We start from the raw sequence: 17,592 nt of genomic DNA, 5'->3' as shown, positions 1-17,592 counted from the left end.
AAACAGAAACCCTTTCTAATCTAAACAAGAGACATTAAAACCACAGTCTGTGAGTTTAACGACGGAGAGCGGTAGAACTTAAGTAGCTGTGGCACCCGTCAGGCTTCCAACTCGGCTCTCTCACATTTTGGTGACATACAGTATATTGGGCTCATGAGCTTCGGACAGAGCTAACCGGTATGAGTCCAGTCCTGTACCCGAAACCAGGGACTAAATGTAGATGTAGGCTACATGTTACAATGTATTAAAGGTGATACACCATGCATTTAAAAAGTATTTATGTCATATTGTTTATGTCCCAAAAACGTTTTTCAAAAGGTTTGAGGCTAAATTACCACTCCTGAATAGAGAGCCTCTCTCATTTTTGAATGGCTCTCAGAGCATTTCAGCTGCAGTACCACCTTTGGCCTGAACTGCGCCACCCCCCCCAAAATCCTTTTGAATTTTTTTATTTTTTTTGAAAAAAAAAATTTTTTTGATTTTTTTTTTTTGTGATGACGTCACAATCGGCAGATGACGTCACAATCGGCAGCAAATCTGAACAGCCTGTTTTGAGAACCCGTGGGATACTTTTAACCTTCGCCTTCTCAAAACCAGAGAAAGACACATCGGTCAGAAATGGGACTTTGTGAGGATAGAAGGTGCTAGTGGGACCCCAAAAAAAGGTTTTAAAATAGGAAAAGTGAAATTTCATGGTGTATCACCTTTAACATGCTCTACCGCAGTGTTTCTCAAATGCGGGTACGTGTACCCCTTGGGGTACGTGGGGTTACTGCAGGGGGTACAGGAGAAAATGTGAATGTGTATTTTACTGTTATGGGTAATGACAAACCATTGACTTTGTGTGAACCTGCTAATCTGTAAATTAAACCAAATTACATCAATAACTTGACTAATAAACTGTTATTGAATAGAAAGCAATGTTTATTTGTCATTTCGCCATTTTATTTTGAACATATTTGCATTGGAACTGGACTTTTGATGTCAAAAAGGTTTGAGAACCACTGCTGTACCATACAGATTGGTTCAAAACCACATCTGATTTAGATTTTATTTTGAAATAAGTTCAAGACTGCATCTTTAATCAGTAAATTGTTTCTCCCCCTCTCCCATGGGGGACTCCTCTCCGGCTCTATTAAGATACTTTGGTTTAAGTGGGATGTAACAGGCTGTTGGGTGGTGGGAGTCGAGGTTATTAAAGGGCATATCTTCTCTCTCTGCCAGCCTGGGTGGGCTAAGTAACTAACTAACTAACTAACCTACCAACATAATCTGCTTATACAGACAGATGGAAGGTCTATTGGATAAATGCTGCGCTTGATTAACACCTAATATCCATTGTAATAGTAGTCTTAGCAAGTGGGCAAACTAAAATGTGCTTTCTTGGTGTTGATGACTGCACATTGTGTCTCTACACAATGCTGTACCCCCTCCAACTGTGTTATGTTCCCCATTTTCAACTGTTTTTATTTTATTTTGACACCTGCTTTGGCAATTTAAACATATGTTTTCTCATGCCAGTAAAGCTCCTTTGAATTACATTGAATTGACTCTCCCTCTCTGTATGCCTGTCTATCTCTCTCTCTCCCTCTCTGTCTGTATGTCTCTCTACATCCTCTCTCTCTGTCTCCTGTCTCCTTCTCCCTCTCCCTCTCTCCACCCTGGGCAAGATATGACTGATGGGTATTTTGTTATGGTTAATATCATCCTTTTATCAATTCATATTGATTGTTAGATATGAATTATGATACATAATTATATGATTCATTTATTAGGTTATATTATGTGAACTACCGTCTGAACTTACAGTATAGGAGACCATGTTTTGGTTGTACTAAGTTCTGACTAGTGGAAAGTTACCAACACTCTACGTGTCTCTGTCTTCTTGTTATAAAATGGGGACCAATCAATGAGCCCCACGATCTTACTGTCATATACTGTACTCTTTATATACTGTATGTCTTCCACCATCTTGGGAAGAGAGAATTAGCAGGCTGCCGCTATGGTATGCTCACTGTTTTGTCTCTTTGTCTGACTCTCTTCAATACAGCAATTTATTGATTGTCCTTTGGCTCGTCTCTGTCTTATTTTGGTTATGGATTTATCCATATCCATATTTATTTAAGTTATTATTTACTCTTATCTATCAATGACTTCCGCTTGGTTCCAAAATGTCTAGCGGAAGTGGCGGAAGTGCTGCGTTTAACGGAAGTTATGCTGTTTACATTCCCCAGCGAAACAAAGAAAAATAGATAGTAGCTCTTAACTCGCTCTTAATAGGTGTAACGTTGTCCGAATCTGTGTTCTTGTTTGTATATTGTTTATTGCGCAACCGACGGAGCGGGAGACGTAGAGTAGATTTGTTTCTCAGCGGGGAATACGTTTGCAGGGACACCGCACTGTGAAGAAAAAGACAACTTCTGGGAAAATTCAGCCCCACCTCCTAGAACTCTCTCTGCTTTTCTCTTCGCAGATGAGTAAGCCTGGCTACGCGAGGCTACCCTCTCTCCATCTGCCCCTCTCTCTCTTCTCTTCCATCCCTATATGTGGTCATGGCAGATGGCTGCCCAGGCGGCCACCCACCCTAGAGCATGTGGTTCTTGCTCAAGGTTCCTTTCCCGTATACTGGGAAGTGTCTGCCTCACCGCTGTCGCCAAGGGAGGAAGCGTTGCTGCTCTCTGCTCTACAATGTGTCTTGGGACCACTTGTTTTTCATTCTGCACAATAATAATGAAGGCTGAATTGAATTGAAATGACATTATCACCAGAAGTGTGCAAACAGCTATTCCAACAGTCAACATCTAACGTCATTCCTGCAATGATAACGAGGTGGATATGCTTTGCTTTTTCTTTGTGTTCCCTACAGTTATCAATTTCACATGGTCAACACCACTGATGATAATGATTCGGTTATTAAAGTTCACTCCTCTCAAGTGCCAGGCTCACACAACATTCAGCACTTTATTATCCAAAGACGTTTAAACAAAAACATGTGAGCTATTTTTTTTTCTGAAGATAAAAGATAGGAATGTAGTGGCACTTCTAATACCGGCCAGAGGGAATGTAAAGGGGAAATTTGGGCTAGGGTGTCAAGTTCAAATTCCTCCTCTCAGAATTTGGAATTTGAACAATAGCTCTATTATTTGTTTAGTTGTTTTTAGCTAGAAGCTTTGGGTCACTCCAGTTCACTCCCAGTTCCAAGCAAAGATTACAAAAATAGGTCTATATAGTGAATTTGAAAAAAGAGCACACTTATACTCTCTGGCAACACAGTATGGGGTATGGTAAACACACGCACGTGCACACGCGCACACGCACGCACGCACGCACAGTCGCACACACGCACGCGCACACACACACACACACACACGCACACACACACACACACACACACACACACACACACACACACACACACACACACACACACACACACACACACACACACACAGCTGACGGCTGTCTTGTGTTTTGTCAACTCAGCAGAACAGAAGCGGCCCGGCCGCAGCTGCGCAGACAGTAATGGGGTGAAGGGTTACTGTATGTGTAGCCTGTGTATGCACTGTGTGTGTGCGTGTGTGTGTGTGTGTGTGTGTGTGTGTGTGTGTGTGTGCGTGCGTGCGTGCGTGCGTGTGTGTGCGCGCGCGCGTGCGTGCGTGCGTGCGTGCGTGCGTGCGTGCGTGCGTGCGTGTGTGTGTGCACGTGCACGTGCACGTGCACGGTGAACCACTCTCTACTCTTTGCTAAGTCACTGACTGTTGACTTCTCTGCTTTCACTGCATTCCACTGGCTCAGGTTGGGTTACATTTAGGTCAGACGGGGTCTCTCACTCACTGTGTGTGTGTGTGTGTGTGTGTGTGTGTGTGTGTGTGTGTGTGTGTGTGTGTGTGTGTGTGTGTGTGTGTGTGTGTGTGGCGCCACAGCTGTGCTGTCATAATAAACAGGGGAAGCAAGGTGGGCAGTGGGTACTGGGTAGGGTAGTGTAGACCACTGGTTCCCAAACACTGGTTCGGGACCCATTTGTGGGTATCATTTTTCATTTTTCATGATAAAAAAAACATCTGGGATTTTTTAAAGTAATTTCATGAATAAATAAAAGAAAATCTAAGGAATTCCATAAATTAGAAAATATATGTTTAGGAAATAGTGAAAATAGCCAATCTATAAGCTCACAACGCGGTGCAAAGCGTCACGTTGTGAGCTTGTAGATCTGCCTTCACGTATGATAAATTCGTTTTTGAAAGTATTAGAAGGATATTTGTATCTGTTTCGATCGCATACAAGCAATAAATACATTGCGTGCAGGTATGTGTGTCTTTTGGGCACGTGAGTGCATGAGGCTGCCTTTTATTTACGGCATCCTATAGAGTATTATTGATTGCTTTGACCCTATTTCACGTCGCTGTCGACAATCAATAGCAGCTGGCTCTCCGCAGTGCATGTGACCTCACGTGTGTGTGCACGTGTGCACGTGTGCGAGCGCCCCGCTAGATCGATCTCACGCCGTGAAGCTCTGAACGCAGCTCGGTCTCCTGCCGTGTAGCGCCTCGTAGCCAGACTAACTTTTCCACAATCTCCGCATGCCATATAGAGTCTGGAGAGAGGAAGCTGTCACCGTTACATTTTATTTTTGAATGTCCGTTTCTGCAGCGAGCTATATTAGCCTTTGGGAGCTTTTCAGAGCTTCCGCTGCTCCAGACTGTATGACGGAAGCATCTGAGAATTTATTGTGGGAGGCAACCGTCTGGCTCGCGAGACTAAACCTACTGTTGTTTCCTGTTGAGATTGGCACATTTCCTGGGGCAAGCTGCCCAGATCACACATGTTACACGTGTCTCCTTATTTTATTACTCTCAAAAAGCACCGGCAATGTATTGCATTTGAAACTACATTGCAGTGCACGTCATGGGGTGATCACTGCTCGCCTCCTGTGAATCATTTTATTTAAATTTTTGTTTATGTTCTGTTTATTTCGTTGCTGATCGAGGTCAGCAGACAAAGTGACGTGAGTGAGATGTAAAAAACTTGGGTGAAATGTGTCAATCTCAACAGGAATACCACCATACTGCCTGCCTCCAGTGGAAGTATAAAGTAAATATCTAAAACGGGAAATATTAAGGTAAAATAAAAGTACCTCATAATTTTATGTTGAGTACAATACTTGGGTAAATCTAAGTTTACGTTCCACCACTGGTGACTATACCACTACCATCACTTAAATGGTAAATGGTAAATGTTGCATTTATATACGGTAGCGCCTTTATCCAAGGCATTTACAGAGATTGTGCATTCCATTCACCCATTCACACACACATTCATACACCGAAGGCAGAGGAAACCATACAAGGCACCAACCTGCTCACCGGGAGCAATTGGGGTTCAGAGTCTTGCTCAAGGACTCTTCGACACTAACTCTGGGGGAGCCCGGGATCGAACTGGGAACCTTCCGGTTGCCAAGCGGCCGCTCTACCCCTGAGCCACTGCCACCCCCCCCCCCCCCCCCCCATGTGACCCACAAGCCAGCCGCTGTCACGCCATATACTGTGCAGCCCTACCGCCCCGACTTTACTCAGAAAGCACACGTCAAAGGTCATACTTAATGTACAGATATGCTCTTGTGTAAACAGGCACAAATGTCAAATCGATGGAACATGGAATACATCGCAAACACATTACACCACGGAAAAGTGTACTTTCTTAGAAATCATTAGCAAACAGATTGATTTCCAAGTACTGTACTATACTGTGTGTGTGTGTGTGTGTGTGTGTGCGTGTGTGTGTGTGTGTGTGTGTGTGTGTGTGTGTGTGTGTGTGTGTGTGTGTGTGTGTGTGTGTGTGTGTGTGTGTGTGTGTGTGTGCGCGCGCGCGTGCGTGTGTGCGTGCGTGTGTGCGTGCGTGTGTGCGTGTGCGTGTTCCTACCTCCACACCCAGAGCCCCCAGGCTCTCCAGAAGGCTGTCCGTTGCGACGGAGACGTCTTGAACGACTTTGGGGTCGGACTTCACATCCTTCTGTAGAGAGACAGAGAGAGATATGATGTATGACTGATGAGGACTGTTACAATAGCAGTGGTTCTATAGCAGTGGCTAGTGGTTCTAAAAAATATTCTTTGGCTCAGGTCACCCCTGTAAATAACTTTTTAAGTAGAGTTTTAACTCGTCCATTTGACTACAGTATAGAGGGTCTAAGTGACGTTGCTTAAATTCCAAATATTATCAAAGTATTCTGAGGCACCCCTGGACTTGCGCCAAGGCACCCTAGGCACTTTGAGAAGCCCTGCATTAGAGAGACCCTTTTAGTTACCAACAATCACATCACCCAAAACGCAACAAAAACCCCAGCTCATTCCAGCACTACATGTGTATACTGTGTATGTGAGTTGCTATCAGCGCTGGGATCTTGTTTCTGTTTCTGATCTAAATATAAACTGTATTGCTATATTTGCATGTGCATCTGTGTGTCTTAAATGACAATGTGCTGTTCTGTACTTTGGTGGACATGAAAGCCAACAAGTGAGTTAAAATTATTTAAGGGTTCATTACTCGTCTTTATCGAATAAAAGAAAATACGTTTGCTCAAATTAATGCACATCGCGATTTGTCCAATTTCTGCTTAAAGCTATGCTGTGTAAGTTGCTCAACTTGTGGTCAGTAGCTCTATAGCAAACCTTGGTCGCGTCCGCGTCTTTCGGCCGTTTTTCGGTTCTCACACCCCCGCGTCTGCCTCCACCTCGCCGAGATCTATCTTTTGAGGGGTCCCTGGTTGCTGTGCGTTCAGCCATTCCGGAGATACACTCCTTCACCCATGCTTCACCGTGCACCCGAGTATAGAGACACACGGGAGACTACAAATATGGCCGCCCTAGCGACCCCACTCCAAGATGCGCTGTGATTGGCCGGCAGTGTATAACCCTCGCTGTGATTGGCCGGTAGTGTGATGACGCAATTTTTCCGCGAAAACCGGTCCCCGGTAGGGATAATAGAAAACATATAAAGAGAAGGCTTTAGAAGCTGAAAATAACGGAGTGGGGGTTCTAAAACTTTAGCGATTTAACAGTTAGGACAATTTTAAGATTTGTTTTATAAAAAAAGTTACATGGTATAACTTTAACTGACCTCGATTTGGCCAGTATAGCGCAGTCCACTATACTGTGTTTTCTTTTCTTTGGATCACATGATGTTTTTCACGTGGTCAGAGGTTCAAACGTACAGCAACAAACATCGCAAGAAGAATGGCAGTGAGGTGAAAGGTCAAAGGGGGAGGGGGGAGCAGAGAAAAAGAACAACATGCAGGTCACTCACGGGTTTGACCCCCGCCACGTGCGTTTGATGCGTGCATGCGTGTGCGTGTGTGTGTGTGTGTGTGTGTGTGTGTGTGTGCGTGTGCACGCGCTGCTCTCTATCACATAACATTTAAGCTGCAGGAATGCCTGAGTCTCAACACAGTGCCGGTGTCAGTGAAGGACAGCACTCCAGGAATAGTCCCTGCCATATCTCTCTCTCTCTCTGTCTCTGTCTCTCTTTCTTTCTCTCTCTTTCTCACTCTCTCTTTCTCTCCCTCTCTCTCTCTCTCTCTCTCTCTCTCTCTCCAAATTCACACCATCACCGTAGTTCCGCTTCCACATCCCGTGAAGTGGCATGTGTTGATGTATGGCGAGCGGCAGCGGCGATTGGTTGTTGTGACAGGAGGCGATGAGGCTTTGCGCCAAGGAGGCCTACAAGTGTCAACCAGTCAAAAGGTTGGCAAGATCTATTTTGTAATGATTATGATGTGGTCAAACGCACACACAAGAGTTCTTGTCAAGAGTAGAACAGACAATAGCCTTTGGTTAGCAAACACTGATGACTTATGTGTAGGTATTTACGAAAAGGAATGACTTGGAGAGTGTGGATCATGCTGTCATTTCCCTCTCTCTCTCTCTCTCTCTCCCACCCATCACCTATGGCCTCTCACTCACACCCTGCCTCTCTCGCCCCCCTCTCCAGATGACAAAGAGAAGGAGCACAATGTTCTGGTCGCCTCGTGCCAAAAGTTCCCCACAGTGATTCACACTCGGGTCAGATGATTTATGGGACTAGGGGGAGTATGAGGGGGGGTGGGGGTGGTTGAAGGAAAGGTGAACAGGCTACAGTGCGGTCCGGAGGAAACAGAAGAAGCGAAGAGAAGGAGAAAGTGTGGGCGTGTGTGTGTGGCGAAGACATAAGAAGCCCAGCACGCGCGCGTGTGTGGGTACGGAGGAGGACATTCATTTCAAGCCCCGGGAATGTTGGCTAATGTTTGTGAAATTAATGAGCGGGTCTTTTCTGTCCAAACTCTAGAGCTTGGAGAGGATCTCTCTGCTCCCTTTGTCTGCCGTCACATAACATTAACATCAGCCTCAATGCCTCCCATTGTCCAGGCACTGTAATGAGAGCTCCTATAATGGGGTAGTGACAGGTCTATTAAGAACTTGTGCACACATTTATTCCTGTATGTGAGAGTGTGAGTGTGAATGAGTGTGTGGTGACGCATATGGCGTCCGCTCATATGACAAGATGCTCATGTTTGTGTAAGAATGGAGCTTTTCTAAACCGGGCCTGGCAAAGTGTCTGAATGTCGCCGTTCCGTCTCTAAAAAGAACGAAGTTTCATTCGGTCGTCTATTGTTGAATCATTTGGCAAAACACTGACTGCCGATGAAAGGCAGACGAGTGCTAGCGGCAGATAGATGAATGTTTCTATATACAACACCAAACACATCCACATGTTGTTTTCCACACAGTCAGTAGTGACAGCTACAATCTTAAAATGTTAAGCTATTGTCAGCTATTGTCACCGAGGAGCTACTGTATGTTTTTTTTGGGGGGAGAGAAAGTTTAAATATGTCCAAAACTGTTACGTTTCAAGATTAAAATTCAAAAACAGCAAAAAAGTTGCAGATCTACATCTGATCTGTTACTATGATCGAGTAGGGCATTAATTTACGAAAAAAAAAAAGAAAAAAAAACGTTCTTAATATATGGAGACAGGGGGTTTCCGACAATATATTGCATGTCTGAAGTCAGCAGTATTTTAGGGCTGATTTTGGACGACAGCCACATATGATTTGCGTGTGTTCTTTTTCTTTTCTTTCCTTTTTTGCTGACTGTGCCAAAAGCCAGTGTCTTTCTAGCCAGTGGTCATGCAACGTTGCTGCTGCTGCTGCGGCTGAGTTGAAACAACAGACAACAGCGAGGGGGGCAGGGGGGGGAGGAGGGGGGTCAGGAAGTGAAGCGTGAGGTTGTACTTTCTGTACTTTGTTGCTCAGACAGGAAGCGGAGAGGAATCACACCTCGTCCCAGCGGAGGACAGATCGGTTCATGCGATGGTGAAAGAAACGCCTTCGTCAAGACTTTTGCTAACGCACGAGTGAAAAGGTCAGGCATTGAGCCTGAAGTCTTTCCTTTCTTCTTTCTTCCCAGAGATTCTCAGTCTCAGTCTGACTCTGGCTTCACAGGATTAATGAATAAATCATCTTAATAAGGAGACGTGGGGAAGGCTAGAAGCTTAATAGTTACACATTCACAAGGCTGTTTCACACAGTGTGCAAATGGGCCTTTGTCTGTTTGGAGGGAGGCAGTCCACAATCTTTGCACAAATCAAAATTTTGCACAAATCCACTGTCTGCCTGCTCTCATCATCAGATATAAGTTGAGAGAGCTCATAAGAAAGACAGAAAAAGAAGAACTAAATGATAAACTCCAGCAGTGGTTTTGACCGCAGACAGATACACACATAGACAGTAGGGATGGGACGATATGAAAATGTCATATTACGATTATTGTGACCAAGGACATTTGGCACGATTGACGATATTATCGCAATAATCTAAATATCCCCAACATCCATTATCCTGGGGCGGAACATTTGCCAAAAAATAGCCAATCTACAAGCTTTTAGATCTGCTATTTTTTGGCAAAGAGATTTGGTAGAGGACGATTAAAACTCCACAATACGATTATCGTCAGTGTTTGGAAGTCTGGGAACTACAGCTGGAACTACAGCTCCTGAACGGCGAGTAATGTAAAATGTCATTTCTGCTAAGCAGCAAGCTAAATATGCTTAGATGATTTTTATTTATATGAGGATAAATGTGAGCGATGTGAGACGGAAACGGAAGGGAGGAGGAGGCTTCACTTCCGCTTTAACCGGGTACTCATCATTCTTCTGATGTTACCCCAGGACGGGAGCGTTTGCAAATCACAGGAGTCAACAGTCTGGCTACGTGAGACTAATAATAGACAGCACAGCTCAGCTCACCCGTATGGGCTTGAGGAAGTCCAGGTTGGACAGGAAGTGGCTCTGGGCCCGGTCCAGCCACTCGCTGGAGGAGTTGCAGATGATCTCCTGGGTGAGGCGAGACACGTTGCCGTCGGCGATGCGCACAAACTCGTCCAGGGAGGTGGTGTTGCACAGGTCTCTGAGGTGGAAGCCAAAGCCTTTGATCAGAACCTGGGGGGGGGGGGGGAGAGAGAGAGAGAGAGAGAGAGAGAGAGAGAGAGAGAGAGAGAGAGAGAGAGAGAGAGAGAGAGAGAGAGAGAGAGAGAGAGACAGACAGACAGACAGACAGACAGGGTGTCAGTAACCCACATTGATATGGCAAATGGTGTATTTATATAGTGCCTTTATCCAAGGCGTTTTACAGAGATTGTGCATTACATTCACTCACTCACACACACATTCATACACCGATGGCGGAGGAAACCATGCAAGGCACCAACCTGCTCATCAGGAGCAACTAGGGGTTCAGACAGAGTCTTGCTCAAGGATACTCTGGGGGAGCCCGGGATCGAACTGATGGGAACCCTACGGGAACCGTCCGTGTTCTGAGGACGGTTTCTCTACCCCTGAGCCACTGCCGCCCAGTATATGTTTCGATCAACTAGTCAACAAGTCATACCTGCTTAAGCTGTTATATAAGATGTTGGTTACAGATGTTTGCAGCAAAAATATGAAGAAACTATCCCCTAGAAAAACTAGGATAATCCGTTTCACCTCTTTATTTTTGCTTTATTTTTGCTTCTCGAATATATAAATAAGAAAGAGTGCCCAGATCGAAATGCCCTCAGAACGTGACCTACAGACGTTGCCAAGGTCATGTCTGTTACAACTCCAGCATTGTGAGCACTGTCAACCTCTTGTGTATTATATTCAGTGTGTTAATGTCTCTCCACCACACCAACAGATCCTGTGAGGGAAGCCTGTCTCGTATTTTTAGGGTTTTATGGTGATACACAGAACAGAACCGGAGGGACATGCCTGAGGCATGTGCTTTTGGACACAACGCCAAACACACACCACATGCACACGCACACACGCACACGCGCACACATGTATGCACACACATGAAAGCGCACACGCAAACACATGCATGCGCTTTACAGATAAACCACTCTCTTTGTGTTTTCATCTCACTATCGCTGTCTCTCTCCTTCTCTCTCTCTGCCTCACACACAAGCGCACACGCGCACAAGCACGCGCGCGCACACACACACACACACACACGCACACACACACACAGCTGCGACTTAGCAGGCAGAGAAGCAAGTGTTCCCAAACACCAGGACATTCCCAGCCGGACAGAGAGTTCTTCTGCTGGGGACAAGAACCAAGATGTTCTACAGATGTTGCAGAAGATGTGGCAAAACATCCTGATGTCACACACACGCGTGCACACACACACACACACACACACACACACACACACACACACACACACACACACACACACACACACACACACACACACACACACAGTGCGCACAAGCATTAACATAATCTTTTCAGTGGTATGAAACATCTGAGGTTACAGTGGGTTACATCGTCGAGCAGATCAAATGTAATCCAGACGAGTCTCCTCTTCTGTTTCATTTGATGACATTTTTCATGCTCTTTTATTTTGCCAGCTTTTCCGCCGTAAGACCGGAGGCTGGCGCATCTCAACGCTGAACCACGGCCAAATTCATATTTTCAATCACAGCGGATAAACAGCTCTCTCTCTCTCTCTCTCTCTCTTTGCCTGTGTGTGTGTGTGCATGCGCGTGTGTTTACTGTGACACGCGTGCGGTGGGCGCGTGAGCCCCACTCTCCTCCGCACGTGAGGAGAGACATGCGCGGTGGGGGGAGGGGTTAGTCATGTGACCAAAGCAGCCCACCAACGGAGGAGCAGCGACCGACGCAGACGGAGGAGAGGAGGAGGAGAGAGAGACAGAACACCGCCCGAAAACGAGGGATGGAAAAGAAAAGAGAAAAGAAAATCTGACAGGAAAGGTGAGACGGGACAAAATAAAGGGATGTTTTTTTTTTTTGGGGGGGGGGGGGGGGTTGTTGTTGTTGAACACATGATCATGAACATTTAGAAGAAAATGTAAGGAAAGGGAGATGACATTGAGAAAGACATCAGTGATGGAAAGAAGGAGAACGGGAGAAGGGATGGAATATGTGTGTTGAACTTGAGCGTGGAAAAATGAAGAAAACAACTCAATGTCCTTGAGCAAGTAGACACCACATGAGCCTTAGGGTCCCTATGTTATGGGAGGAGGGGGGCATTCGCTGAAGATAGCCGATCTGCAAGCTCACAACACGTCGCAACGGCATCGGCTGTTTTCAACAAAGATGTTTGGTGTAGAGAGGAAAAAAAGGACCACACCAAGTACAGTGCCAGCTCAGGTCCGTTTGACAAATTGTCAAGGGTTTAAAAGTGGTTTATCCCTTTACTGCTTCCCAGGTGCCTTATCAAAGACAGCCACACTACTCCTAATAGTCAGAATGGGTGAAATGCGGGGGATAAATTCTACTATATAGCATGAAATAGAATAACAACACCACCACAAGGTGAGCAGTGAGAGGGAGAGGTGAGACCCCCCCTGAACCAAACAGATAGGGGGAAACATTCTGTTCTGGAACACCATCCTTAACACCCCCACCCTCCACCCCCCACCCCAGCCATGGGGATTTGACTGCTGGGGGTTTAGAGCTTAACCGTGTGTCAAGTCAAGGTCATTGGATTTATATGCTGTAATGTCAGACACTGTATACAGCATTCGGACGGGTGTCTAATATGACAAAATCACACTGCACATTCACACATAGGCTATTCTATATATAGCCTATTGCTATACTATAATAGTTGCATACTGCTGCAACATCCATATTGTAGGCTACTCCGTAAACTTAGTTATTAAGATAAATATGATATATCATATAATCACTATGAAGGGAAAGATTGTATTTTCTGTTCATGAAGTCTGCCCGTCACTCCAGCCCTTTAGTAAACAGAAAATAGAGCTGGAGAGACAGGGAGGCCCCTGTTACTGAACAAACACTCTATAACAATGATTACTATAATACTTTTTGTTTTAACCAGAAACAACAAAACTGTATTGCCAATTATCGGCATTACCCGCCCCCAACCCACAGGGATGGGAATCGCTGCTCTATTCAGACCACTGTGACGCACGCATGTATGCATCCCCAGAAACTCTCTCAGTATACCGAGTATTTTTCCTTTACCTTTTCCAGGTTGACGTCAGCCTCGACGATCTGTCTCATGGCGTGATGGGGAAGCGAGGCGTTGTGGTGGAGGAAGTGGGACAGGGTTTCGTTGTCTTTCAGGAAGTCCTTCAACTTGAATCCTGTGACACGACACACACAGGGAGGTAACGTTTAAGAACAGGGCACGCTAACGTTCAGAACACCACATGCAGGCATGTAGAACAGAAGGTCGCAAATGTTTGAATTTTGAATTTCAAGGACCCCCCCATAACTCTGAGAGTGTACAACTGAAAACAAAGTCACCGGTAAAAAGGCCTTTGGTTCCATTTATACATTCTCAGAGTCACAGACTTGCAAGGGTACATTTGGAAGCCCACTTTGAGAAGTGCCAATGTAGAAGAGCCTAATGGATGAGTAAAGACGAGATTCTAACAACATTTTAAAAACGCATTCTTTTAATATGAGAGTGGACAACAAGAATGGCGAGACGAGTGTCTGGTAGACTGGAATTTAATCCCCAAGGCAGCACATATAGAGCTAGTACAAGCACTTATTTCAATGAATGAAATGTCATTTTAACCAGTCTGTATACAAGTATGTAGATGGAAGATATAAAAGCACTGTTATTTGCTAGTAGCCCAGAGAAAATATGTAAGAACTATGACCGACCATGAACTTCAGCACCAATGAATTTAATTATAGTCTTGTTTACATGGAAGCCAACAACAGAGAAATAACGCAAAGAAAACCCCCTGCCATTATGATTGCTTCCTAATCCAATTACTTCATTAGATAAAGATGACTTTTAGATCATCATCATCGTGACACCCGCTTGTTTTGTGCTGCTTCTGTATCTGAACATTCCGAGGGAGTCAAACCAGCACCCAAAACCAGCTTGAGTCAGCGCCGTGGTCAAAACACGCGCGCGCCCACACACACACACACACACACACACACACACACACACACAACACACACACACACACACACACACACACCACACACACACCACACACACACACAGTACTACACAATGTTCTTTTCAGCCCAGCAGTTTGCACTCGGTTGGGGTTACTGTAGTTCGTTCAACTCTGACCCACATTACTGGCCAACCAACCATTCCTCCACACTGTCGGTCTCTCTCTCTCTCTCTCTCTCTCTCTCTCTCCTCTCACTCTTTCCATCTATCTATTTAACCACATTTCCCTTTATCAATCCATCCATCCATCCAGTCATTTGCTGAACGAAATCTTATTGGAACCCATTTTTTTACATTACATTTAGACGCTGGCATAGCTAACAGGAACAATACAGTCTTCAACAGAGTCAGCAGCAAACTGTCTGATGACAAAACCTTACACAACATGTGTGATCTTGTTGCACATTGGTTAACTTTTGCTCCTTTTAAATGTGCTTTTACACTTTAGCTTGAGTGGTCTTACTCTATGAATAGATTGTTTTGTGCAATTCTATTGTGTGGTTGTTTGATTTTTTACACATACATTACGGCTATATTAAGGCTATTGATGTTCTATGCTTTTCTGTCCTGATTTAACGGTTTGTGACTTGTTATGAATGATCATAATTCTTGTTTTCTGCATACTCTAATGCACTCTCTCTGCTCTGTTCTTTGTTGAACGCAAGACAAGTGTGTCAACTGCTTCTCTCTTCTCTCTCCTTGTGTGTGCGCACACACCTTGCGTGCGTGTGTGTGTGGCATTATGCGGCCCCAGGTTGCCACGGTGGAACAACCAGGGAGTGTTAATGAGGTCTAATCAGCCTCCCCATGGGAGGAAACTACATGTCCCAGGATGCATTTGCAGCCCGGGGCCATGTGGAGAACAGGAGGATAACCTGGTGCAACAGAGGAGCAAGGCACCTTGCACTAATGTTACCTCACTGTGACAGTACATGTACCAACAAGGAACATAATAGGGCTGAGGGTTTGATTGAACACAGGGCCTAATCCGACATCAGTATGCTCATATTCATGCTTCAGGTGAAGGTTGTGAAGTTTGGTATGATCTAAATTAATACCAAAACGGTCGCCCCCAAAACACAGTCGCCCCAGGGCAAAACCTCACTACACTATGCCTATAAACCTAACCTTGTTACCAAATGAATCTTAGTAAAACAGTGCCAAAACCTAACCTTATTCCTAAACGTAACCTTATCCTAAGTAAAACAAATGCAAGAATACAAGAACCGCTGGTCCGTGGAAAGAAATGGAGGTGAACGTGTTTTGGGTCGAGCCTGCCTCAATTAGTTAAGAATAAATCCAGGAAACAATTTGGGAAACAATGGACACTTCTTACTTTGTTTTTTCTATTTTCTGGTGGACAGTGGTACGCCTCATCATCACAGTGCAAGCAAACTTTTACTGTAATCATAAGTTGAAAACAACACATTGTCTGTGGATGAGGAAGAGACCATGTCAGTCAGACCTGACTCTCCTTTTAGTCTCTTATTCTCTCTCTCTCTCTCTCTCTCTCTCTCTCTCTCTCTCACGCACGCACGCACACTCTGTCTGTCTGTCTGTCTGTCTGTCTGTCTGTCTGTCTGTCTGTCTGTGTCTCTCTCTCTCTCTCTCTCTCTCTCTCTCTCTCTCTCTCTCTCTCTCTCTCTCTCTCTCTCTCTCTCACTCTCGCTCTCAGGACTCAAAAGGAGTGCAATTAATTGTTATTGCACTTGCAAGTATTTTTAGACGTCGTGCTGAACTGTGGCTTCCTGCACAAGCCACTGTGGCTTCACATAAACACAGCCAGAGGCAATATACTAGGGCTCTATTACTGGAGTGACAAAGTTTGTTCAAGATGAGCCCTTAACCAATCTATCTCAGTGTGTGCATGTGTGCTGTGTGTCTGTGAGTATGTGTGCAGCATGTGTGCTTTCGTTGCAGCGTGTCCTGCCAGTCTTGGTGCCAGCTGCATAGGAAAGGGAGGAGGGCCAGTTCTACACGTCCATACATGTGATGATGACTGCTGTTCTATTCCTGTCTAACCTGAATCCTACCCAGTCAGCACTGCAGCCCTCACCAGCCTCAGCACCACTGTGTGATCTGCTGGTTACACTGGGAACTGTTACTGCCATAGCCTGGCTTAGCCCGACTCTATACTAATGCAGCTAAATAACTGCAGTTTTAACATGGTTGGATTGTGTCTAGCTGAGCTAGGCTATTACTGCCATAGCAGCCACTGCAAAAATAAGACTCTCAGCCCCAGGGCTTGGCATTAACTTTTTGAGTCACTTGTTATTTGGACAAGTAGATTTCCCATCCACTTCTCCAGGCACAAAAGTATTTTATTTGACAAATAAATAAGATGGTGTTGTGGGTTAGGATTGAAAATTGCAGTCACATGACAGTAAAAAAAAGTTCCAAAGCCTCCATTTCACCAGAGCTTGACCCTGTGCCTTTCAGCACGCACGCACACACGCACGCACGCACACACACACACGCACGCACGCACGCACGCACGCACGCACGCACGCACACACACACACCCGCGCGTGCGCACGTCATCAAATGGAGTCTTTGTAACGATCCCAAATGTCACCAAGACATTTAGCCTTTCACCAAGAAAGGCTCAAATTAAAGAAATGTTCCCCATAATTATGTTAAACCCTCTCTATTATCTTCAGAGAAGAAACAAGGACACCATTCAAAGGCACCCCCCTCCCTCCAAAAAAAGAGGGGAAGAAACTTGGCTTTAAAACAGACTGGCAATTTTTTTTTAACAACATCAAATATCAAAATATCAAAACATGTGACATCTCACTCTATTGGGAGAGTCTGTTGTATATACTATATTGTTATACCACATCTACCACAGGTGTGGTTGGCATGCCTGTAGCCATGGTATAATCACAATATATCACGTCCTTTCATGTATCGTTCATTTCATAACTCAGCTGGAACAAGATTCATCCACAATTTGGTTAATGTCGTTATACAACGCTAGCTTCAGTGCATACATTTAAATCCAATTGAATGTTCCAATTTGACAATGCTATGATATGGAATGGAATTAAAATGTTCTCTTCCATTGGGAACCTCTCAACCCTGAGGTAAATCTATTGACATCC

The 17,592-nt window shown here is 44.9% G+C and overlaps 1 protein-coding gene across 1 annotated transcript in view; it reads right to left on the bottom strand.

The window, feature by feature from the left end:
* The window catches only part of LOC308281304 (phospholipid-transporting ATPase ABCA1-like), a 66,715-nt gene that overhangs the window by 33,033 nt on the left and 16,090 nt on the right, over positions 1 to 17,592 (bottom strand). Inside the window, exons 6-8 of the mRNA XM_080721449.1 lie at positions 13,528 to 13,649; positions 10,276 to 10,467; positions 5,920 to 6,009 (exon numbers count right to left, since the gene is read on the bottom strand). Of these exons, the coding sequence (XP_080577575.1) occupies positions 5,920 to 6,009; positions 10,276 to 10,467; positions 13,528 to 13,649 (404 nt within the window). The remainder of the gene's footprint in view (positions 1 to 5,919; positions 6,010 to 10,275; positions 10,468 to 13,527; positions 13,650 to 17,592) is intronic.

Source organism: Nannobrachium achirus (genome assembly GCF_963921795.1).
Source record: "Nannobrachium achirus genome assembly, chromosome: 3".
Classification (NCBI taxonomy): domain Eukaryota; kingdom Metazoa; phylum Chordata; class Actinopteri; order Myctophiformes; family Myctophidae; genus Nannobrachium; species Nannobrachium achirus.
The sequence above is the reverse complement of the archived record's forward strand: the minus strand, read 5'-3'. Positions and strand labels throughout refer to the sequence as shown.